This window comes from Cetorhinus maximus, chromosome 6, assembly GCF_964194155.1.
Source record: "Cetorhinus maximus chromosome 6, sCetMax3.hap1.1, whole genome shotgun sequence".
NCBI lineage: Eukaryota > Metazoa > Chordata > Chondrichthyes > Lamniformes > Cetorhinidae > Cetorhinus > Cetorhinus maximus.
The window spans coordinates 123881856-123906310 of NC_135884.1; the positions used below are offsets into that span (position 1 = coordinate 123881856).

General features: G+C 42.5%; 1 protein-coding gene across 4 annotated transcripts in view; it reads left to right on the forward strand.

Moving 5' to 3' along the window:
* The window catches only part of banp (BTG3 associated nuclear protein), a 280409-nt gene that overhangs the window by 243677 nt on the left and 12277 nt on the right, over positions 1-24455 (forward strand). For all 4 annotated transcript variants that reach the window (XR_013576944.1, XM_078544429.1, XM_078544430.1 and 1 more), the window contains one exon: positions 14663-14806. Coding sequence is in view for 3 of the 4 variants with exons in the window: in XM_078544429.1 (XP_078400555.1) it covers positions 14663-14806 (144 nt within the window). In the remaining variant the exon portion in view is untranslated. The remainder of the gene's footprint in view (positions 1-14662; positions 14807-24455) is intronic.

The following is a 24455-nucleotide window of genomic DNA, read 5'->3' on the forward strand; positions in this document are numbered from 1 at the left end:
AGTCTTTGCTGTTGTAATCTTCCCGCTCCCCCCATTCTCCTTTTCTCCACTTCCTCTACTTAACTTAATCCCCTTTGTGTTCCCTGACACCCTTAACACTCTTGACTCTGAATCAGAAGGCTGTGGATTATAATTCCACTCCAAGACTTGAGCAAGTAAATTTGGGCTGTCACTTTCAATGCAGTACTGAGGCAACGTTGCAGTTTTGGTGGTGCATTCTTTCTGGTAAGATGTTAGACAAAAGTCCTCTCTGTTCAAATGAATGCAATCCCAGACCACTATTCAACAAATAGGAAATTCTGCTGGTGCCCTGGCCAATACTCATTCTCAAATCTGCACCACCAAGAGATTAGTGGTCATTTATCTCATTTGTCCTTTCTAGGATCTTTACAAATTTCCTGTTATATTGCCCACACACCAACAGCGACTACACTTCAAAAGTAATTAATTGGATGTTCTCTAGATATGTAATATGTACATAGTATTTGCAAATTCTTTCTTTACAAAGAATATCTTGTTTGTTATTGGGCTGTTCATTTCACTCTAGCTTCTAACTTCTATCATTTCGTTGCAAGTTTTCTTTCTCTGTTTTATCTATACAACTACCCTTGTTCATCCAGTAGCAGCAGTACCCACACTGTGGCCCTGGGACACAAGCTGCCCCAGAACCCTGCCAATCCATCCCTGGATTGGACAACAGACCATGTTAACAAAGTTGAGGCTTAACTTTGGACCGGTCTCCGTCCACGCATTGTGGCTGCATCATTTGAGCTTCATGCTCAAAATTGGTGCCATAGTGTTTACACTCCAGTGATTAGATGAAACCAGCCTTGGATTTTTAAAGCTTATATATTGCTAGATGAAGGACAGATAAGGGAAGTAAGGATTTCCAGTTTTCAGAATCTGTGAAGGAATGGTGAGTGGTAGCTAAATTTACAAATGACACCAAGATAGGTAGGAAAGTAAGTTGTCAGGAGGTAGAAAGTTTCCAAAGGGACATAGACAGGTTAAGAAAGTGGGCAAAAATTTGACGGATGGAGTATAATGTGGGAAAATGTGAACTTGTCCACTTTGACAGAATAGAAAAGCAGTATTCTATTTAAATGCAGGGAGATTGCAGAACTCAGTGGTATAGAGGAATCTGGATGTCCTGGTGCATGAATCATAAAAAGTTAGTATGCAGGTGCAAGTGACTAGGAAGGCAAATGGAACATTGGCCTTTATTGCAAGCAGAATGGAATATACAAGTAAGGAAGATTTGCTAAAGCTGTATAGGGCATTAGTGAGACCACTTTTGGAATACTGTGTATAGTTTTGGTTGCCTTATTTGAAAAATAAATAATTGTAGTCTTAGCCTTGAAATAAGCTTGCATTGTTGTAGATTTAGTGGGAAGAAATTTCATGTGTGCTGAGATTGAGTTCAGTTTATTTTTGATCTTGGCTAATTTTACTCAGAGAATTGAAAAAAGGTAGTCCTTAACGTTGAACTAAATTGCTTTCCTAATTTGTGCCTTCCTTTATACAGGGCCTTGGTGAAACCACACCTGGAATATTGTGTGCAGTTTTGGTCTCCTTATCTGAGGAAGGATGTTCTTGCTATAGAGGGAGTGCAGCAAAGGTTTACCACACTGATTCCTGGGATGGCGGGACTGACATATGAGGAGAGATTGAGTCGATTAGGATTATATTCGCTGAAGTTCAGAAGAATGAAGGGGGATCTCATAGAAATCTATAAAATTCTAAAAGGACTAGACTGGGTAGATGCAGGAAAGATGTTCCTCATGGTGGGGGAGTCCAAAACCAGGGGTCACAGTCTGAGAATACGGAGTATACCATTTAAGACTGAGATGAGGAGATATTTCTTCACCCAGAGAGTGGTGAGCCTGTGGAATTTGCTACCACAGAAAGTAGTTGAGGCCAAAACATTGTATGTTTTCAAGAAGGAGTTAGATATAGCTCTTGGGTGAAAGGGATCAAAGGATATAGGGAGAAAGCGGGAGCAGGCTATTGAGTTGGATGATCAGCCATGATCATAATGAATGGCGGAGCGGGCTCGAAGGGCTGAATGGCCTTCTCCTCCTATTTTCTATGTTTCTTAAGGAAAGACAATTCTTTTATGTACATTGTTTTGTTCTTGGAGGAAGAGAAGATGTGGTTTGTCTGCCTAGGTTAACTATCTGCCTTTTCTTGCTGCCTTCCTCTGTTAGGATGATGAATTATAGCTGTTGGGGCTGGTTCATTTTTACCAAAAATAACTTGCAAGGATAAAAATCCCTGTAATTATTCTTACATACAAACGTACAAATTAGGAGCAGGAGTCAGCCATTTGGCCCCTCAAGCCTTCTCCACCATTCAATAAGATCATGGCTGATCTGTAATTTCACACTTGCCCCATCATTACACTCTATCTACCACCATATTGCCCACTCACTTAACCTGCCCATGTTCCCATAACAGTCTTCCTTATGGGTTTCCAACCTAGCTTTGTATTGTCGGTCCCCTTAGCTAAATAATTGAAATAGATTGTAACTAGTTGAGGCCCAAGCACTGATCCTTGTAGTACTCCACTAGTTACACCCTGCCATCCTGACAATAAACCATATATTCCTACTTTCTGTTTACTGTCTGTTAACCAATCCTCAGTCCATGCTAATTTATTTCCCCATTCCCCAACAAACATTGGTGTGGCACCTTATCAAATGTCTTCTGAAAATCCAGATAAACTGCATTCACTGGTTTCCCCCTTATTTGCCCTGTTAGTTACACCTTCAAAAAACTCCAATAGATTTGTCAAGCACTATTTCCCTTTTGTAAAACTGTGCTGAATCTGTGTAAATACGTTGTGATTTTACAAGTGTACTGCTACCACATCTTTAATAATAAATTTGGAATTTCCTTGCTACTAATGTCAGGGCCTTTCTTGTGCAGCATGTTTACATTTACTGCCATCGAAATTAGAGTAATTAAAGGCCCCTTAGTTTGACATCAGTGGTAAGTAAATTGCTTGAAGGGATCATTAGTGATACACTGTGTGGGCCACCTTGATACAGAAGCTCTTACTTGAGAGTCTCAACAAGGATTCTAGAAAAGGTCATGCCATGTCAAAAATAAACACAAAAAAAGCTGGAAATACTTAGCAGGTCAGGCAGCATCTGTGGAGAGAGAAACAGGGTTAATGCTTCAGAGCAATGACTTTTCATGAGAACTGGGAAGTGTAAGAAATTTAGTAGGTTTGAAGCAAGTGAAAAGGAAGAAGGGTAGAAAAAGAACAAAAGGGAAGGTCTGATAGGTTGGAAGACAGGAGAAATTTAATGTTACGAGTGTGGTGCAGAGCAAAAGGGAGTGGTAATAGGACAAGTAAGAAAATGTGTATATATGAGGTCTAAATGGCAGATTGAAGAATAGCTGCTGTCTGAAAACAAGGGGCGACCAAATGCAAATTGGGTGACTGCTGTGTACAACACATCCGTTCAGTCCATAAGCTTGACCTTGAGCTTGTTGTCACTTGTCATTTTTAGTGTCTTAGTTGCTCACACATTGACTTCTCTGTCCTCTGCTTCCTGCAGTGTTCTCATGAAGCTCAACATAAGCTCGAGGAACAGCACTTATCTTTTGATTAGGTACTCTGTAAGCTTCCAAACTCAACACTGAGCTCGACAGTGGCAATGGGTAATCTCTGTTGTTTTATTGGCTTTTAACAGAAATGTATCAAACACACTAGGACAATGATTGGTAAAGGAAAGGAAAGATTTTTTGTTGAAGAATAACAGGATTCCAAGAGAGCTCTTCATACACATGTTCTCTACTAATCAACACTGCTGCAACTACTATATAACTTGCATCCCTTTCTATGATGATGTATACCAACCACATTTACATAATCAGCAGTAAGTTAAACAACATGCACTACAAAGCAATGTCACACCATCCCCCTTTCTTTAAATAGCTTATAACTTGTGTAATTTTTCTTTGTACATAATGGAAAAGGATAATTATGAACAGTATTCACACACATCTTGACTCTCACATTAGTTATTCAAGTGTCTCTGAAACGCACAGGTGGTCTGTCGAACTCGACCTGATCTGGTAACAGTGAAACTTTGCTGAGATCTGGAATTGTCAACTCTTCTTCTTGACTCATAGGTATAGACTGACAATTATTTTGCACAAGAGTGTTGTGGATGTCATCTTTCTTAACTCCACTCTCAGAATTTAAATTTGCACTCGTTCTTGACGCCACAGGAGTGATGGTTAAGATTCTGTTGGATAACTCTCTCAACTGACATCTGTTCCTCCTCGACATCGCTACATTCGGGATGGTCACCTCAATGACTGTGGCGCATTACAGGCACTTCCGCAGGGAACCATGTCCTCTCTTGCAGGTGGATCACTGTGACCTTCGGCCCTACATGAAGAGGAGGCAACTCCACACCTACATGTTTGTCATGTGTGATTTTCATTTTCTCTTGTCTTTCCAATAATTTTTCTTGGACTGACAACGATCTGATCGGATGATGACTTGGAAGAGTTGTCCTCACTTGCCTTCTGAATATAATCTCTACAGGAGATGATGATCCCAAATCTAGTGGTGTTACTGGTAGGTGCAACATTGCTACTTGAATATCTTGACTGGTCTCCTTACATTTCAAAATCAGTGACTTTACCATTCACACCATCTTTTCTGCTAGCCCATTTGACCTCGTATAGTGTGGGGATAACGTAACGTGGTTTACAGCCCACTTCGCACACATGTCCTTGAAGGGTTTACCGCTGTATTGTGGACCTTTGTCTGACACTATCTTTTCTAGTAACCAAAAAGAGTGAAAGTTGCCCTCATGTTTGTCACCGATGCATTTGATGTATCCCTCAGTTGCTGAATTATAGGAAATTTGGAGAAGTAGTTGGTAACAAATAACTTCTGACAATAAACAAGTCGGCAGCTATTCTTGACCATGGATGTGATAGAACAACATGAGGATGGAGTGGCTCTTTGTGGTGACTCAGCTGATGCTTCTGATATGCATCGCACATCTTCACAGCTTGTTCTATGTCATTATTGATCATTGGTCAATAAACTGTTTCATGTGCAAATTGTTTATTCAATGCCCACGTGACATTGATGTAACTGGGTAAGGATATCTTGGCAAAGCGCTTCTAATATCAGCACTTGTCTGTCCTTTAAAATGACTCCAGTTGAAATGCCAATTTCATCACAATACAGTAAAAAAGTTCTGAGGTCTGTGAGAACCTTCCATACAGTACCCACTGATGATGATCTACTCTAGTGCCCTGAAGACAGGATCTCTGGAAGTCTCTCTCCGGACCTTCTTACATTTGGCTTGTCTAAATCGAATCACTTCAGTGTTGTGTACAGCTTCTAATTCTGCATCTAGTTTCCACTTCGACATCCAATGGTATATCCTGTCTTCTTGGATTGGGTAGCACGCTTAATGTGTCAGACATAACCATGAGGTTTCCAGGTTTGTATTAAATATTAAATTAAAATATTTATTAACAAAAGGAAAGAAAACTTAAATACACAAGATTACAGTTACACAGTTAAATTTAGTCTTACAGCATTTCCCAAAAGATTTCTACTTAGCTAGACTCACAAATAAACACCCTTTTCTAAGCAACAGCCCCCATAGATTCTTAATCTACAAAACATCCAGTAATATTACTATAAGGCACCCACTGTTGCTCCAGAGGAGGTATTTCACAGGCTTCTCTCTCCCTCTCACTCAACAATGGACATCCAAGATTTGTAACAAAACCTTGTTTCTGGAAAACAAACAATTCTCTGGGGTGGCTAGGGGTTGGTTACTTCACAGGTCTGTCCTTGCACAACATACTCTCTAAGATCACATGGCCATACTTCTCATACAGCTTTCAAGCTTTCCTTAAATATATTTTTTCTCTTTCATCTTTAAACCCATTGTTCTTAACTTTCTTTGGAAGTTACCTTTGCCAGAGTATAAAAATTTTTCATGTTGTCTTTATGGCCACTACTTTCGTGAAAAAGGCAAAGTTATTAAGTTTATGATCTTTGCCAGTTGGAAAACTTCCTTTTATTTCTCTTCGAAATTCAACAGCTAAAACTTCAACTCCTCATTTATCTCCCAATGCAAATTCCTATTCATGTTGTATTTATTTGTATCTCATCTTAGCTTGTTCATCTTCACTTCAAAATGCCTGCTTTTACACCTAACCCTTTGATGATTTAAACCTTGCAGTCTGACTGCCTTCAGTTTAATTCAATTAGTCACACACACACACCTGCTTCACAGTCTCCCACAATAATATTGGAAAAAATGATATTTTCTTTACAGAATGGTTTACCTGGCTGGGTGACAAACTCTTGGAATCGAACGCAACTGGCCTGCTTTCCTGCAACAGACATGCCGTGAAACCCTTTTGTGAAGCACCTACTTCGAGTTCAGTTTCTTCCCTCGGATTGTATTATCTTAGGCAGAAAGTGACCATTTTAACAAATCAAGCACATGTTAATAATCGTCATGCCACCAGAAGGGCACATCTTTCTTGAGAAGTTTGTACAGTGATGATGCTTTTTCAAAAAAATTCAGGATATATGGTGCTAAGAAGTTAAACAAGCCCAAACATCTCCATAAATCATCTTTATCTTGAGGAGTGGGCATTGATTGCACATCACTGACCTTACTGGGATCTGGTCATATTGTCTTATCAGAATAAATTGAACTGAAGAAATGAATATTTCACATTAATTGCACATTTTTTACTGTTAAAGACAAGACCTTTGCTTTTAGCCACTTCATTAGAATGTGAAGAATCTTGTCATTTTCTTCCTTGGTACTTCCTATGACTGGTATGTCATCTGCAATACAAACACAGCCAGGAACACACTCGGTCCATCTTTCTTAATTACAGTGGCTATAGACCTACACCAATCTTTGTGTTATTGAACATAGTAAATAATTCTTTGTTGTCTCATCGTGTCAAGCTTGGCCTTTAACTTGTCCTTTATGTGGACAGTGCACTTCTGTGGTGGATCTGTGGAAGGACCCATGTAATTTTTCAGGTGAAGAACAGTGTCGTTTATAAAACTACCCATGGTGCCAAACCTATCTCGGTATTTCTGTTGCAGATCTTGAATAGTCTCAGTAGGAGCCTGGTGAATTAGCTGCATGCCTGATGGCCTACAGAGATCGAAGACGACGGAGGAAGGAACGACTGAGGCTCCCAGCTACGCAGAGGGAGGCGCAGCACCCTCTGGAAGAAGGGGCGACTGGGGCTCCCACACACACTGCCGAAGAGCTACAGCGAGCTGTCACTGGTCTGCGTCTAGCGACACCCAGGGCCTATAGAACCCGCCTTTCATTCCTGCAGATGACTGAGAACCAGTGTTACCAAAGACTGCACATGTCAAGGGAACTGGTCAGTCACATCTGCCACCTGCTGCAGGATTTGGCATCAGGGGTACATGGAGGGCATCCACTGCCAGTGGCCGTGAAAGTGACAGCGGCACTCAATTTCTATGCCTGTGGCTTCTTTCAGGGCTCCATAGGTGACCTACCTCTGTGGAATCTCAAAAGCCTCTGCCCACAAATGCATCCTTGCGATCACGGATGCCATCTTTGCGAGGGCTCACAACTTTGTGCATTTCACCTGGGACCAGGGCAGCCAGGATGCAAGACCGATTGGATTTGCCCAGATCGCGGGTTTCCCACAGGTGCAGGTGCGATCGACTGCACTCACGTGGCACTCAGGTCTCCGTCGCAACACACGGTCAACCAGATCAACCGCAAGGGATTCCATTCACTGAATGTGCAGCTGGTGTTTGACCACCAGATGCGCACCTTGCAGGTGTGTACACAGTTTCCAGGGAGTGTACATGATTCCTACATCCTCGGTCGGTCACAGATCCCTGAAGTTTTCCAGGGTCCACGGAAGTTGCAGGGATGGCTCCTCGGAGACGAGCACTACCCACAGAGGCTGTGGCTGATGACACTCGTGCGGCCTCAGACTGCAGCAGAGCAAATGTATAATGAGGCTCACGCTGCAACCCGCAACTTGGTGGAGCAGACCATCGGGATGCTGAAAATGAGGCACTTGTGCCTGGACCAGCTTGGTGGAACCCTGCAATATAATCCGCAGAGGGTCTCACGCATCGCCGTTGTCTGCTGTGCCCTTTATAACCTGGCACTGCAACGGGGCGAGGCTGAAGAGGAGATGGAGGAGCTGGAGGTCTCCTCCGATAAGGGGGATGAGGGTGAGGAAGTCCTTGAAGGTAATGATGATGGGGATGAGGCAGGCAAGCTCAGTAGGCCCTCAAAGCTGCTAGATTTGTGGAGGATGATAATGACATGCAGTGAGGAGACCCCATAGATCCTCACGTTGCACCTGTGAATGTTTGACTCCAATCTGGCTATGGGAGAGCATGATTACCCGCTGTGATAATGCTCCTGTCATGGAGACGCAATGGAAGCCCTATAGTCGCTCGACTGCAGGAGGATTGACATGCAGTGAGGACGCTCTATAGATCTTCACATAGCCTCTGAGAATATCTGACTCCTGTCTGGCCGAGGGCAGCTTGTGCTCTGTGATCAGGGTCATATCGTAAAGATGCAGCCATGAAACTTTAGAAGCATCTGATCCTTTGTCCACCTTCACCACCTGACCCCTTCAGGAGCACAGCGTCACTGGTCACAGATGCTGAAGAGATGGGGGCCAGCCCCACCTTAAAGGTGCTGAGAGCACACAGAGAGAATGACAACTTTGTGACACCTGCTCACTACACTCTGGCAGCAATGACAAGCACCATCGAGGTTTAGGCATCAGTAATGTGTCCAGGGAGTGTGAGGCCAGACCATCACTTTAGTCTGAAGGCTGCACAAAACACAGGGAAGAGGCCCTGGATGGAGACACCTGCCTTTATCTTATGCAGAAAGGTTTCGCATCTGAGTGGCACAAACATTGCTCATCAGAACAAGGAGCCAAAGGCAGGGAGACATTCTTGGAAGTTTAATGACAATAGTGAACAGTATGTACAAGTGATTAATACTTGCACCCAGGCTGTGCAACTAATTCTTCTTAACCTTCCTAACCCTGCCGCTACATCTTGGTGCTCCCTGGACATCCACAGCGGAGATGGAGGCAGCCTGCTGACTGTGACATCCTGTCTGTGATGACCTTGGCAGGCGTCCTCCGGAAGGCTGAGACATGGAAGGCCCCGGCCTGTTTTCGGGGTCCTGCTATGTGGTAGTGGCAGCCTGCTTGGCCTATGGGACTGGAGCTGCTGAGTTCACAGGAAGGGGGGATTTGGATGGGCCGGACACTCCTGGAGTTACCTGGATTGATGGCCCCGTGGTGTGTACCTGCCGATCCTCCTCCCTATGGGTGCCCGAGGGCTCCAGGCTGGCTCCTTGAGGAGAAGGGGCAGCCGGAGTGAGGTTGAGCTGCCCAGCATCCCTCTTGCGTGCACACTGTTGGAGGCCAACTATGGCATTAGCGATGGAGTTGAGCCCACGGAGCAATGCAGGAGTGATGTCCTGGACCAAGATCTCCATGGCGGCTGCCATGCTACCAGTGTTGGCCTCGGTGGTCAGAAGCAGGAGGATGTAATTGCAAGTCAGGCAGGATAGGGGAACCAGCATGTAGTGATGGCGGAGCCTCAGCCCCTGACTTTGCCCAACAGGTACGAGGCACTTGCTACCTGTGTGGATGAGGAGAAGGACTGCAAGGTGGATGAGCGGACTGACCATGACACCATGGTGAAGGATGCCATTCAAGTTGGGGGGAGCAAAGGGGAATGAAGTAGTGATAGGAGACAATATAGTCAGGAGGATAGATACTGTTCTCTGTAGTCAAGAGCATGAGTCTAGATGGCTGTGTTGTCTGCACGGTGCCAGAGTTTGGGATATCTACTCAGGGCTGGAGAGGAATTTGCAGTGGGAGGGGGAGGATCCAGTGGTCGTGGTCCATGTTGGCACCAATGACAGAGGTAAAACTAGGAAAAAGGTATATAAAATGGCCAAAAAAAGGTAAGCCTGAGAATTGGGAGCCTTTTAGAATCCTGCAAAGGAGGACCAAGAAAAAGATTAGGAAAAGGAAAATAGAATATGAGAGTAAACTTGTGAGAAACATATAAATAGACTGTAAAAGCTTCTATAGGTATTAAAAAGGAAAAGGTTAGCAAAAACAAATGTGGGTCCACTATAAGCAAAGTCAGGATAATTTACAATGGGAATAAGGAAATGGCAGAGAAACTAAACAAATACTTCGTGTCTGTCTTCATGGAGGAAAATACGAAAAAACCTTCCAAAAATAATGGAGAATCAAGGGACTTGTGTAAATGAGGAACTGCAAGATATCAATATTAGTATAGAAATAGTAGTAGAGAAATTAGTGAGACCTAAAGTAGATAAATCCCCTGGACCTGATGATCTACATCCCAGAGTGTTGAAAGAGGCAGCTGCAGAGATAGTAGATGCATTGGTGATCATCTTTCAAACTTCTCTAGACTTTGAAATGGTTCTGCAGATTGGAATGTGGCAAATGTAACCCCACTATTTAAGAAAGGAGGGAGAGAGAAAACGAGGAACTACAGACCTTTTAGCTTGGCACCAGTAGTAGGGGAAATGCTAGAATCTATAATAAAGGATGTGATAATAGGACACTTAGAAAATAATGATAGGATTGGGCAGAATCAATATGGATTTATGAAAGGGGAATCGTGTTTAACAAACCTGTTGCAGTTTTTTGAGAATGTAACTAGCAGAATAGATAAGGCGGAACCGTTATATATGGTATATTTGGATTTTCAAAAAGCTTTTGATGAGGTCCAGGAGCTCATGGGATTGGGGAGAATATACTGGCATGGTTTGAGAACTGGTTAACAAACAGAAAACAAGGGGTTGGAATAAATGAGTCATTTTCAGGTTGGCAGGCTGTGACTAGTGGGGTACTGCAAGGGTCAGTGCTTGGGCCCCAGCTATTCACAATTTGTATAAATGATTTAGATATGGGGATTAAAGGTAATATTTCCAAGTTTGCAGATGACACAAAACTAGGTGGAAGTATGAATTGTGAGGAGGATGCAAAGATGATTCAAGGAGATTTGGTGAGGCTAAGCAAGTGGGCAAAAATTTGGCAGATGGAGAAATGTGAGATTATCCACTTTAGTAGGAAAAACAAAAAAAAACAGAGTATTTCTTAAATGGTGAGAGGCTGGGTTGAACTCCAAGGGACTTGGATATCCTTGTTCATGAGTCACTGAAAGCTAACATGCAGGTACAGCAAGCAATTAAGAAAACAAATAGTATGTTGGCCTTTATTACAAGAGGATTTGAGTATAGGAGTAAAGATGCCTTACTGCAATTATATAGAGAGCTTGTTGAGACCGTACCTGTCATATTGTGTGCAGTTTTGATCTCCTTACTTAAGGAAAGATATACTTGCCATAGTGGGAGTGCAACAAAGGTTCACTAAATTAATTATTGGGATGGAGGGACTGTCCTATGAGGAAAGATTAAATACACTGGACCTTTGTTCTCTGGAGTTTAGAAGAATGAGAGGTGATCTCATTCAAACATATAAAATGCTTACAGGGCTCAACAGGGTAGATGCAGGAAAGATGCTTCCCTTGGCTGGGAGGTCTCGAACTAGGGGACACAGTCTCAGAATAAGGGATAGGCCACTTAAGACTGAGATGAGGAGGAATTTCTTCACTCAGAGGGTGGTGAATCTTTGGAATTCCCTGCCCCAGAGGGCTGTAGAGGCTTCGTCGTAGAGTATGTTCAGGACTGAGATCATTAGATTTCTACATATTAAAAACATCAAGGGATGCGGGGATAGTGCAGGAAAATAATGTTGGAAGTAGATGATCAGTCATGATCTCATTGAATGGCAGAGCGGTCTCGAAGAGCTGAATGATCTACTCCTGCTCCTATTTCTTATGTTCTTTAAAAGCGGCTGTACTCTTAATTCCAAAGCAATTAGTTACAATAGTATGACAGTAAAATGATGCAGATGCTGGAAATCAAATAAAAAGAGAAAATGTTGGAAATAATCAATCTGGCAGTACTTGTAAAGAGAAACAAAGTTAACATTTCAGGTCAATGGCATTTCATCAGAATTGGAAAACATTAGAGATATAACAGCTTTGAAGCAAATACAGAGCCAGGGAAAGGGGGCAGGGGAGGAACAGAACAAAAGGGAAGGTCTGTGATAATGTGGAAAATGGGAGAGATTAAATGACAAAAGATGGTACATGGCAATCATGGTTACCATCATGCTTTTTATATTTTGACCTTGGTGTGTTGGTTTAGTCCTGTAATTGGGACATCAATCCTGTAGACTGCTTTGTTCATTTTCATGGTTATTTCTTTTAATACTTATTTCCACATTTTTTTATTATAGTGCCTTCAATTATGGTTACTGTTCAGTTTCACCACCCTTCTACCTGTCTGGTGGTAGAACTACATAGCATTTTATTATTTTACTGCAACACCCAGTTGTTTTATGAACATCTGGATTTGAGTTAAGTGCTGTTTAATAAGTATTATTGCTTATAAAACATTGACATAAGAAACAAGTTATATGAAATGTAGGCAAGTAAATTCAAATACTTTACTGAAGTTAATTTAATATATCCTTAATCTTATTTTCATTTAAAATCACAGCTCATGTTAACAAATTAACAACCTGTTTGAAATATATATAAAATATTAATTTATTATAGTTTCCTGATAGAACTTATTTTTTTAATGGAAAGCTGCTATAACAACAGCATGGGAGAACATCATAGAATATATCAAGTTTTGGAATGGGAATGTAGGCTTCCGGAGGATGCTTATGCCATGTTCTATCCCTACATATCATAGACATGACACACTTTCAATCTCCCAGCTGTTTCCAGTGAAGAATTTTTCTAAATGTGATGTATTAAGTCCACAGGTTATATTGTGAAATATTAATAACCAAGTTGCATCATGTACTTCAACAGATTTGTAAATCCCCACAACTTGTTTCCATCCTTTCTTTAATCCCTCCCCAATCAGCATCTCTGGGACAAAAGTCCAGGTAACTTTTGGGATCCCTGCCAATGTTGCTTTGTAACCAAGATGGTAAAGTTACTTGAAGCTTTGGCTGGAATTTTCTGGCCCTGTTGGCATCAGGTGTCATGGCGGGCAAGGGGGTGGGGACAATATGATGAGACAGCCAAAAATCAGTTTCACGCCGTTGTAAACCAGTTTGCGATCATCTGCTCTACCCCTCAATGGGGGGCTGCATTTCCCACCACCACACGTCGGGAACCTAATTTCAGTATTCTAGCATCTCATTATAAGCCCTGCATGCTGGTAAAATGCCCCCACGCTGGATCTTCCGGGCACATTGGCGTGATTGCACACCGACGTGTTTAACAACTGTACATAAGCAATGTGCAGCTGGCGAGCTGCACTTTGCTCGGGACTTCAAAGTTTGTTTGCCTATCTTGCTTCGGGCGACACTCGCGGTCATCAGTGCCAGGCTTCGCAGTCAGCACCACATCACTTTCAAGGGAGCTCATGGGCAGGTCTCTACCTACCAGACCAGCAATAAGACAGGGATGGCTTTTCAACAGCTGCACGGCAAGGGCTTGCTTGGGCAAGGGGCAGAAGTGACCTCAGGCAGGGGAAGAGGCTACAGGGCGAGGGCTGTACGGGGAAGGGGGGTATCCCAGGGTGTATGTGGGGGCACATTGATCTGTGCAAGTGGTCTCAAGATGTTGAGGGCTGAGGAGGCAGTCTCTGGGATGATATGGTGCAAAAACCCGCCATTGCGGCCAGTGGGTAAAGCAACTTTTTTCCTATCCGCTGCCATGCTTTGTGCAAATCTGGGACAATTCTGCCCTTTGTTTCTGTCCTACCTTGCTTAGGCATTGCCTTCCATTCAAGTACCTATTTGTACAATGGGTGGAAAAGATGGTGCTTTAGTGCTGGGAAAATCAAGCCGATAACTTCTGGGAAAGTTTCATTTTCTTGATATTGAACAACAAGATTCACAAAAAGAACACAAATAAACTTCAACTCCACATATTTTATGATTTGTATACCATACACAAATAGTGAACCAGTCTCAAAGAGCAGAATATCATCGTGATGAAGCTTCCAGTGTTGTCGGTTATTGCAGAGTTTTAAGTTTTTGACAGGATTTTATTAATATTTATCTCTTTCCACTTCTTCAAAAAAATTATGTTTGATTTACTTTTCTTTTGGCTAGTCAACTAAGTAATTATGGATAATCTTGCAGCAGTCCTTGTGTAGGTCTTTTGTGACCTGTAGATCTCGTGGCTCAATGGCAGCACATTTTCCTCCAGACCTGAAAGCTTCATGATTGAATCACTTTGAGGTGATGGTGCTTTCAGGCTTAGATTAAATGGGCTGAATGGCCTCCTACTGTGCTGCAATGGCTATTGACTTCAGCCAAACCCAATCATTAACATGAGTTATCTAATGTAAAATGTATTAATATCAGCATTTTAAATTATGCAAAGTAACCTTTCTTTCATGTACTTTTGTTCACAGCGTTCTTTTATTTATCTAGTGTTTTGGCAATGATGTTTAGATAAAAGACTGACCTGAAAGTATATTAAACTAATACAGTGAATATAGTTACGTTTAGTCATTATTTTTGTATTTTGTAGGTGTTGCAAGGTGCACAGTTAATTGCAGTAGCTTCTGCTGAACATCCAGCCAGTGGAGTAGATGGATCGCCTCTACAGGGAAGTGACATCCAGGTGCAATATGTACAGCTTGCACCCGTAACAGATCACACCACAGCAGCTCAAGTGAGTAACAGAATGGAGACTTAATCAATTTATTTCCTCCTCAGTCTCTGGTTTGGGAGGTAAACTGATTTATCAGTATAGTTGTAATCTTGGCTACAGGGCCAGGGAGAGAAATCATGAGCCCTGGTGCTTCTCCTGTTTCCAGGCCCCCAAATCCTCCCTTCCCCCGCCCACCCCTTACATCCCCTAGGTGCCCAGAATTGGCAGTGGGATCGAACTGTTCTACATAGGTTTAGCAAAATTTCTTGGCATTTGTACTCTATGCCTCCATTTAAAAAGCCCATCGAAATCTCAGGCTTCAGTATGATACACTTTACAACCACAGCTTTGTCAGACAATTACTCACAACTTGGTCATTCATAATATGCAATCATCTGTGCTTCTTTGAACCAGGCCCATTGCAACATCCAAAGACTTGAACCTCACAAGCACTGTATCAACAATCCCAAAAACAAATGAGAATATCTAAAACTAACAATGACATTTTCTATTGGTGCATAACTCCCGGTTTCGCTTCCAAGTTTAAAAATGGCAAAACCTTCCAGCAAATTAGCACCAACTAATGTTAACAGAGAAATTACATTTTGCATTGAGTGATAAATAATTTTGTCATTTTAAATTGAAACTAACCACTTATAAATGTCCAGCATGGAGCATATAATAGGAGAGCAAAGCACTGTAGATACTGAAAATATGAAATATAAACAGAAAATGCTAGAAATACTCAGTGGACCAGGCAGCATCTGTGGAGAGGAAACAGGGTCAATGTTTCAGGTCCACGATACGCTCTAATTCTAATGAAGAGTTACTGACCTCTGTTTCTCTCTGCACAGATGCCACCAGACGTGCTGAGCGTTTCCAACACTTTCTGTTTTTTATTAGAGCAAAATTAAACCCTTTTGTCAGCCCTCCAAAAAGCAATCAGACCTCTGTGAGCCTCTCATTCCCCTTCAGCAGGAAACTCAGCAGCAGCTGCCTGAGATCTGGTTTGGCACAACATTAAATAAGAATTTCCAAAAAAAATTGTGATTGTATGATTGGATAACCATTTGCTAAATAATCCTCAGCGTGCTAAGAATTACGCTGACAACCAATTTAAGATTGTCAGCAAGCTCGCAATGTAGCGCATTTGCGTATACTGGAAGCTGCATATATTAATACACAGGGCCCTGTTCTTTGCGGAAAGAAAGAACATGTACACACGTTGTGCCTGTTTCAGCTGAACAGAATAAGCGACAGCCATTCACTGAATCATTCCTCAGGGCAATGCCTTGACCAATCGGGGTCAGGTTGCCTGGTTTAAATTTCAAACAATGCTTGGCAGTTAACTGTCAGTCACGATCACTAGTGCATTCTCCATGGCAATGCCTCGACCAATCAGAGTCCACTTGCCAACTAATCAGAACTCTGTTCTCAAACAATATAAATTGTTGTTTTCCCCTTTCAATGGTATTCTTGTGAAATGCCCTGATGAGTGCAAGACAAAAAGCTTCGACGTGTGTGTGTGTGTGGACTGAGATCAGGAGGGATCGTCCCCACTACTGGAATTGCACCTCATGTTGTCAAAGCCCCCCAACACCACAGCCCCAACCAGAGACAAAATCAGAAAAACAGGTTCCATCCCCAAGGCCTCATGATCAGCAAATGCCACCACAGAGCCCGAGGCCAGGTCGCAGTGAAAATAAACCGGGGGGTACAGAAACACAGCACACAATCCAATATTTGTTCAGAACCTGCCTCATTATACAGATGAGATGGAGCTGAAATAATTTTTCACAGGATACAGAAATGTGGTGGAACTCCGTATTAACACCAAGAGCAGTGGCTGAAGGGGTTTGGGAAGGGCTGGAAGGGCAAGCGCCCACACACCAATGAGGGAGGAAGATTGGGTAAGACTGGAGAGGTGAGGCACCAGGCGCTTTACCGTGTACAGAATCACATGTTCTTTCCCATTTCTATTTCGAAAAACAACCATCCAAGTAATTCTAAGAGCTTCAAAATGACTGTCACCAACCTGCTTGTACTCCAGGCAGGTCTGAAGATTAAAGAAGCAGCAGCATTCCACGATGACCAGGCCCAAACAGAAACCCACGAGGTGAGAAAGGAATCTGGTGTGTCCTACTACTCAACCAATGATTGCTGCTGTTCAGATCAACAGCAATCATTGGTCGATTAGCCTGTCAATCAGGATGATTTACGTGCTGGACTGGCTGCTTTGGACACTGACCATCCAGATTGACAGGCCACTTGGCCAATGAGCCCGGGCCCCCCAGAGGCACGGACCTTGGTGATTAGGACCGTATGCACCCCTCTCTCCCAGGCCCTGCTTGACTAACAGATTAAAAGCATAGCTACAAAAGCAAAATACTATGTATGCTAGAAATCTGAAATAAAAGCAGAAAATTCTGGAAATATTCAGCAGGTCTGGCAGCATCTCTGGAGAGAGAAGCAGAGTTAATGTTCTAGGTCTATACCTTTCATTTGAACTGAGAAAAGCTGGTAATGCAATTGGTTTTGAGTAAGTGAAAGGAGGGATGGTGGGAAGGAGGACAAAATGGAAGGGTGTGGAGCAGAAGAGATTATGTGACAAAAAGACTTTGTGTTCAGATGGCTGCTAACCTGCCATTCACACTTCCTCTGGACGCACCTTTTGTTTCTTAGCATCTGCGGAGAGGGATACAGTTGACGTTTCGAGTCCGTATGACCCTTCATCAGAACTAAAAAATATAGAAATGAGATGAAATATAAGCTGGTAGTGGAGGGTGGGACAGGTAGAGCTCAATAGGGGGCCAGTGATAGGTGGAGGCCAAGAAGAGATTGCCAAAGATGTCATAGACAAAAGGACAAAGGGATGTTGACGGTGGCGATATTATCTAAAGGATGTGCTAACGGGGACACTAAGGGTAGCAAGCAGGACAAGCTAGTCGCAGATGGCCCGAGTGGGGGTGGGGTAGGGGGAAGGGATCGAAATGGGCTCAAAGGTGGAGCTGAAACAATAGATCGAAATAAATTTTAAAATAGGTGGGAAAAGAAAAATATATTTGTAAAAAAAAAATTATAAATTATTGGAATAAGGAGGATCGGAAAGGGGGTGGGCTTGGAGGAGAGAGTTCATGATCTGAAATTGTTGAACTCAATATTAAGTCCAGAAGACTGTAAAGTGCCTAGTCGGAAGATGGGGTGCTGTTCCTCCAGTTTGCGTTGAGCTTCACTGGAACATTGCAGCAGGCCAAGGACGGACATGTGGGCATGAAAGCAGGGTGGAGTGTTGAAATGGCAAGCGACAGGGAGATCTGGGTCATGCTTGCGGCAAAACCGAAGGTGTTCCACAAAGCGGTCACCCAGTCTGCGTTTGGTCTCTCCAATGTAGAGGAGACTGCATTGGGAGCAGCGAATGCAGTAGACTAAATTGAGGGAAGCGCAAGTGAAGCGCTATTTCACTTGAAAGGAGTGTTTGGGCACTTGGACGGTGAGGAGGGGGGAAGTAAAGGAGCAGGTGTTGCACCTTCTGCGGTTGCATGGGAAGGTGCTGTGGGAGGGGATTGAAGTGTAGGGGGTGATGGAGGAGTGCACCAGGGTGTCCCGGAGGGAACGATCCTTGCGGAAAGCCGCCGGGGGAGGGGGGGGTGAAGGGAAGATGTGTTTGGTGGTGGCATCATGCTGGAGTTGCATCAGTGACAGTCCTGGAAACAATGGTTTGATGTTCAGTGGTGGGGTCATGGTCCAGGGGGAGGTCGGAGGAAGTGTCTGCGAGTTGACGCTCAGCCTCTGCGATGTAGAGGTCAGTGCGCCCGACAACAACAGCACCACCCTTGTCAGCAGGTTGGATGACAAAGGCAGGGTTGGACCTGAGAGGACGGAGTGCAGCAAGTTCAGAAAGAGGCAGGTTAGAGTGGGTGAGAGAAATTGAGACGACTGATGTCACGCCGACAGTTCTCAATGAAAAGATCAAGAGCAGGAAAGAATCCAGAGGGAGGGGTCCAGGTGGAGGGAGAAAATTGGAGGCGGGTAAAAGGATCCATTGAACGGGGAGATGACTCCTGCCCAAAGAAGTAAGCACGGAGACGAAGGCGGCGGAAGAAGAGTTCAATATCATGCTGAGCCTGAAATTCATTGAGGTGAGGGCGTAAGGGTATGAAACTGAGTCTTATGCTGAGCACTGAACTTTCAGCATCAGAGAGGGGAAGGTCAGGGGGTATGGCGAATACATAGCCGGGGCTGGGATTAGAAGATGGGATGGGGTCAGAGGGACGGGCAGGGGTGGAGGGTCCTGGATGGGCGTTGGTGTCGATGAGTTATTGGAGCTTGCGTTCCTTTGCACCTGAAAGAAAGAGACAAAGTTTCTTGTTGAGGCGTCGGATGAGACGAAGAATAAAATGAAACTGGGGGCAAGGACAGCTTAGAGATAGGGTGAGTCGGTGCTGCTGGAGGGAGAGGTCGAGTGTGTGTTCACTTTACAGCCTTCTGGACTTAACATTGAGTTCAACAACTTCATATCATGAACTCTCTCCTCCATCCCCACCCCCTTTCCGATCCCCATTTTTCCAATAATTTATCATTTTTAAAAAATATATTTTTCTCTTACCACCTATTTTTAAATTTATTTCGATCTAACATTTTATCTCCACCTCTTAGCCCATTTCGATCCCTTCACCCCACCCCCACTAGGGCCATCTTGCTTGTCCTGCTTTCCACCCTTAATGTCACCATTAGCACATCCCTTAGATAATATCACCACCGTCGACACCCCTTTGTTCTTTTGTCTATGACATCTTTGGCAAGCTCTTCTTTGCCTCCACCTATCACTGACCCTCTATCCAGCTCTACCTGTCCCACCCCCCTCAACCAGCTTATATTTCACCTCATTTCTCGATTTCCTTAGTTCTGATGAAGAGTCATACGGACTCGAAACGTTAACTGTATTCCTCTCCGCAGATGCTGTCAGACCTGCTGAGTTTTTCCAGCTATTTTTGTTTTTGTTTCAGATTTCTAGCATCTGCAGTATTTTGCTTTTATCTTAGGGTATAGTAGACACCCTGATTATCCCAGATTATCTCCGGTATTGATGCACATGAAGTACTGTGCACGAGAACAATTTAGTGGAGACTTGTTCATCTGATTTCTCTCCCCTCCCCCCTCCACAGGTAGAGGCACCTGCCCGCTATTCATGATGCCTGCAGCAACATAGCTTAGCTAAAGAATTCGGTGGAATGAAGGAACAAATCAGCATCTTATTACTATTTGGAACGATGCATTGTTGGTCGCAGCATCGTTTGCCTTTAATTCCCTTAATCAAAAAAATGCATTCTTTTGCAATTTAACATTTGTTTCACATATACAGATTTGTATGTTGCATCCCATGATGAAACAACAATTATTCGTACTGATTTGTGGCTAGATTAACAAGTATATTTTCTAATCTGTTGGTAGGAATTCTGAAATTATTTTACTTTCTCATGAAATGGCCTCAGAAATCAGACATAAAACACATGGATTAATTTACTTAATGTTTATTTAATTTTGGTTTACTTGAAAAGATTAGAGCACGTTACAAGAAAATGAGACCATCTCTTGAGAAGCTTTTGTGTGTAATTTGACTATAGTCTACAAATTAATTGTTATCTTTAAATTAAAATAGTTTAGTTTTGGTGGTAAGCCATTGATGTTTGCACAACTAGTATTTCTAACATCGGCTTGCTTTTGTATTGTAGAGCTCAATCCATATGAATCTAACTAAAGCTTGTATCACTACAGTACTCACATGATGCAAATACGATCCTATAACTTACACTATCACAAGAAAAATATTTATTTTTCTCATTCTGGAGCCAAAGAGCTGCTTTTTTCTGTATAGTTCTTCATTTATATATGATAAACTAGCCCAGTTAACCAACTGTGAAATTAATGAAATGCAGTCCTTTTAATATTTAAAAAAAGAAGTACATATCAAAGTACAGGGTAATTTTGTTAATTTCCTACCCTTATTAATATGCAAGAATCATGGTTTTGTGCTACCCTATTTTTTCTCTTCCCATTGTTTCTGTGACAGTCTATCAGAAAAATAATTAAATTATAATATCTTTATCTTTCTTTTTGTTTTCAGTGTAGAATTTATTAATTTTAAAGTAGTAAAGTCTGAGACATGCTGATAGTAATCCTCACCAGGGCATAGTCTTAGCAGCTTTATTTAATATTTAAGAACCATACTCAGCACTACTCCATTCCCAACCTAAGCCCATTGAGGAGCCAAAGAGAAACTGTAGCAGCTCTCTGTAATTGAGGGAATGTCAAATGTGTGAGTTGCTGCCAGTATTTTCTGGTGATAGTCAAAGGAGCATTTCTGAAGCTCTGGAAGCAGATTGCCTCCACACACTCTTGATAGCTGAGCTGCAGAACCTAGGAACATAAGAACAGGACAACACTTTCAAACAATGGGAAGAAAAGTGAGGTAGTGTGTCCTTCATAAGACGAAAAATGATTTTAGCAAAGCTAGCCTTTATTTTCCCAAATGAAGGGTTTTGAGTATGGTATTGGTCACAGTTTATAAACTGTGTATAATGCATCATTTCAGACCATAAAGTATGTACTTTTTGTAAATCACTGTTAAAACCTGAAAGGCTCTGACTGGATCGTTGAAAACATGGTACACATTCAAATTTAAACCAGTTTCTGAAGATAAAGAATACAAGTTAATTTTCACTGTATTTGCTGTCCTTTTTTATTACATTCATATGAACAATGATGGACAGATAAAGATGAGGCTTTGGAGTACAATTTTGGTCTCCATGTTTAAGGAATAACTATGGAGACTGTATTGGAGACAGTGCAGTGAAGTAAATGGGTCCCTGGGATGAGAAGATTGCCTATGAGGAGAGGTTGAGTAAATTGGGACTTTACTCTCTGGAGCTTCGAAGAATAAGAGGTGATCTTATTGAAGCATACAAGATTCTGAAGGGGATTGACAGGGTGGACACTGAGAGGTTGTTTTCCCAGGCTGGGGAATCTAGAACACTGTGGGACAGTATCAGGATAAGGGACTGATCATTTAGGACTGAGGTGAGGAGAAATGTCTTCACTCAAATGATTGTGAATCTTTGGAATTCTCTACCTCAGAGGGTTGTGAATGCTCCATCATCAAATATACTTAAGGCTGAGATAGACAGATCAGAATCACAGAATTGTTATGCTGTAGAAGGAGGCTATTCGGCCCATCGTGTCTTGTCTGGCTCTGAGCATTTTAACTCAGTGCCAATCTTCTGCCTTTTCCCCGTAACCCTGCGCATTGTTTCTACTTAAATAATCATCCAACGCCCTCTTCAATGCCTCAGTTGAACCTGCCTCCACCACACTTCTAGGCAGTCTATTCCAAACCCTAATTACTCGCTGTGTGAAAAACTTTTTTCTCACCTCACATTTGCTTCTTTTGCAAAACACTTTAAAACTGTGCTCTCTGGTTCTCGATCCCTTTATGAGCGGTAACAGTTTCTCCCTATCTACTCTGTCCTGACCCCTCATGATGTTGAAAACTTCTATCAAGTCTCCTCTTAGCCTTCTCCTCTCCAAGGAAAACAATCCCAACTTCTCCAGTCTTTCCTCATAACTGAAGTGTCTCATCCCTGGAACCATTCTCGTAAACCTCTTCTGTACTCTCTCCAATGCGTTCACATTCTTCGTATAGTGTGGCACCCAGAACCGTACACAATACTCCAGCTGAGGTCTAACCAGAGTCTTTTTAAGTTCATCATAACCTCCCTGCCTTTGTACTCTATGCCCCTATTAATAGAGCCTAGAATACTGTATGCTTTAGTAACAGCTCTCTCTACCTGTCCTGCCATCTTTAATGACTTATGTACATATACACCCAGGTCTCTCTGCTCCTGCAGACCCTTTAGAATAGTATCCTTTATTTTATACTGTCTCTCCATATTCTTTGCACCAAAGTGTATCACCTTGCACTTCACCGCATTGAACTTCATCTGCCACCTATCTACCCACTTCATCAATGTGTCAATGTCCTTTTGAAGTTCTACACTGTCCTCCTCACAGTTTAACAATTCTCCCAAGTTTTGTGTCATCTGCAAACTTTGAAATTGTCCCCTGCACACCAAGATCTGAATCATTCATATATATCAGGAAAAGCAAGGATCCCAAAACCGACCCCTGGGGGACTCCACTACAAACCTTCTTCCAACCCAAAAAATACCCATTAACCATTACTCTCGGTTCCCTATCCCTCAGCCAATTTTGTACCCACATTGCTACTGTCCCTTTTTGATTTTTGGTTTCTCAAGGAATATGGGGAACGGGTGGGAAAGTAGAGAGTTGAAGCAGGCTCGATATACCATATGGTCTACCCCTGCTCCTATTTTTTATGTCCTAGCACCAAGAATGGGTTTGCAACTTCATTCATTCCCACCTACTACATTTTGACAACAAAATCCAAGGTATCACTAAAGTCTATGTAAGTCCTGGCTGAAATTTGGCTCCAAGAAGGAGGCCAATTCAGCAATCCTCTATGATGCTTCTCGTAGACCCCCTAGCCTTGTGCTTTAGTTTCCTTCTAAAAATCAATAAAAATTAAAAATAAATTAATAGATTATTAAAATAATAGAAAAAGGTACTTCCGCATGGTTGGCGTATTGACTGCATTTGTCATTTGCCTGCTTCCATAAAGGTTCATTATAATATGCACTGATTTTTATGAAGTTCCTAATAATGGAGTGTTTCTCCAAGTTATCTGTTTCAAAAATAATGATCGAATGGGTAGCACAAACTAAACACAGAACAGGCATGCAGGGCTGAGAAATCAGGCAAGGATCCATTTCTCTGGACTCTTGTTGAACTTGTCCTGTGTAATAAATTCCAGTCGGCCCTTTTGGCCAGCTATACTACTTCTCCAAACAAAATGGTGAGAGCACCATTTGATTGGTAATCGATAATTAGATGTAAATGAGGTCAGACATGAAATCCTGTCCTTTATAATGGAATCATTATGTGTGCATGGTCCACTCTATAAATGGTGTAAAAGTCAGAAACGTTTCTGCCTGATTGAGGAACTGATTTCTTAAAGTGAATGGAGATATTTTGGTTGTTCACAAAAATGCTAAAATAGGTAGTGTAATTACTGTGCTTTTCTGTTGAGTTTTTGGAGATGCATTCATAAAGTCATACAATGTAGAAGATGTAGGAAGGGATGCCAAAGCATTGCATGTGTATTCAAGACAGACTGCCCACACCGACCATTACCTATGCAACTTCATCTATAGACCCACGCCTGGGCATGTTTGGACAGAGCTAGCATCCTAAAATTAATGTTCACAGGGGATGTGACAACACAGGCTGCCACATGCTGAAGGAAGAACTGGAGCTTAATCTTTATACACTTGTTATAGTGATCTGCTGAAGGGCAGGTCCTCCCCTCATTTCTCTATGCTTCACTGACTTGCACTTTCTTCTTCATTTGCTTCTAAGAGCCTCCGATTTTCAGTTTGACCAGGAGTGTAAGAATACTCTAGCTGGTTTCTTGATGCCTTCCTCATGTGTGCTTAAAGGAAACACAAGTTCTCTTCTTGAAGGATCTCGTCAGCTGATGTTTCTCGAGATTCTAGCTCTTTTGCCGTCATCATCAAAAATTCACTGGTTCCGCCAT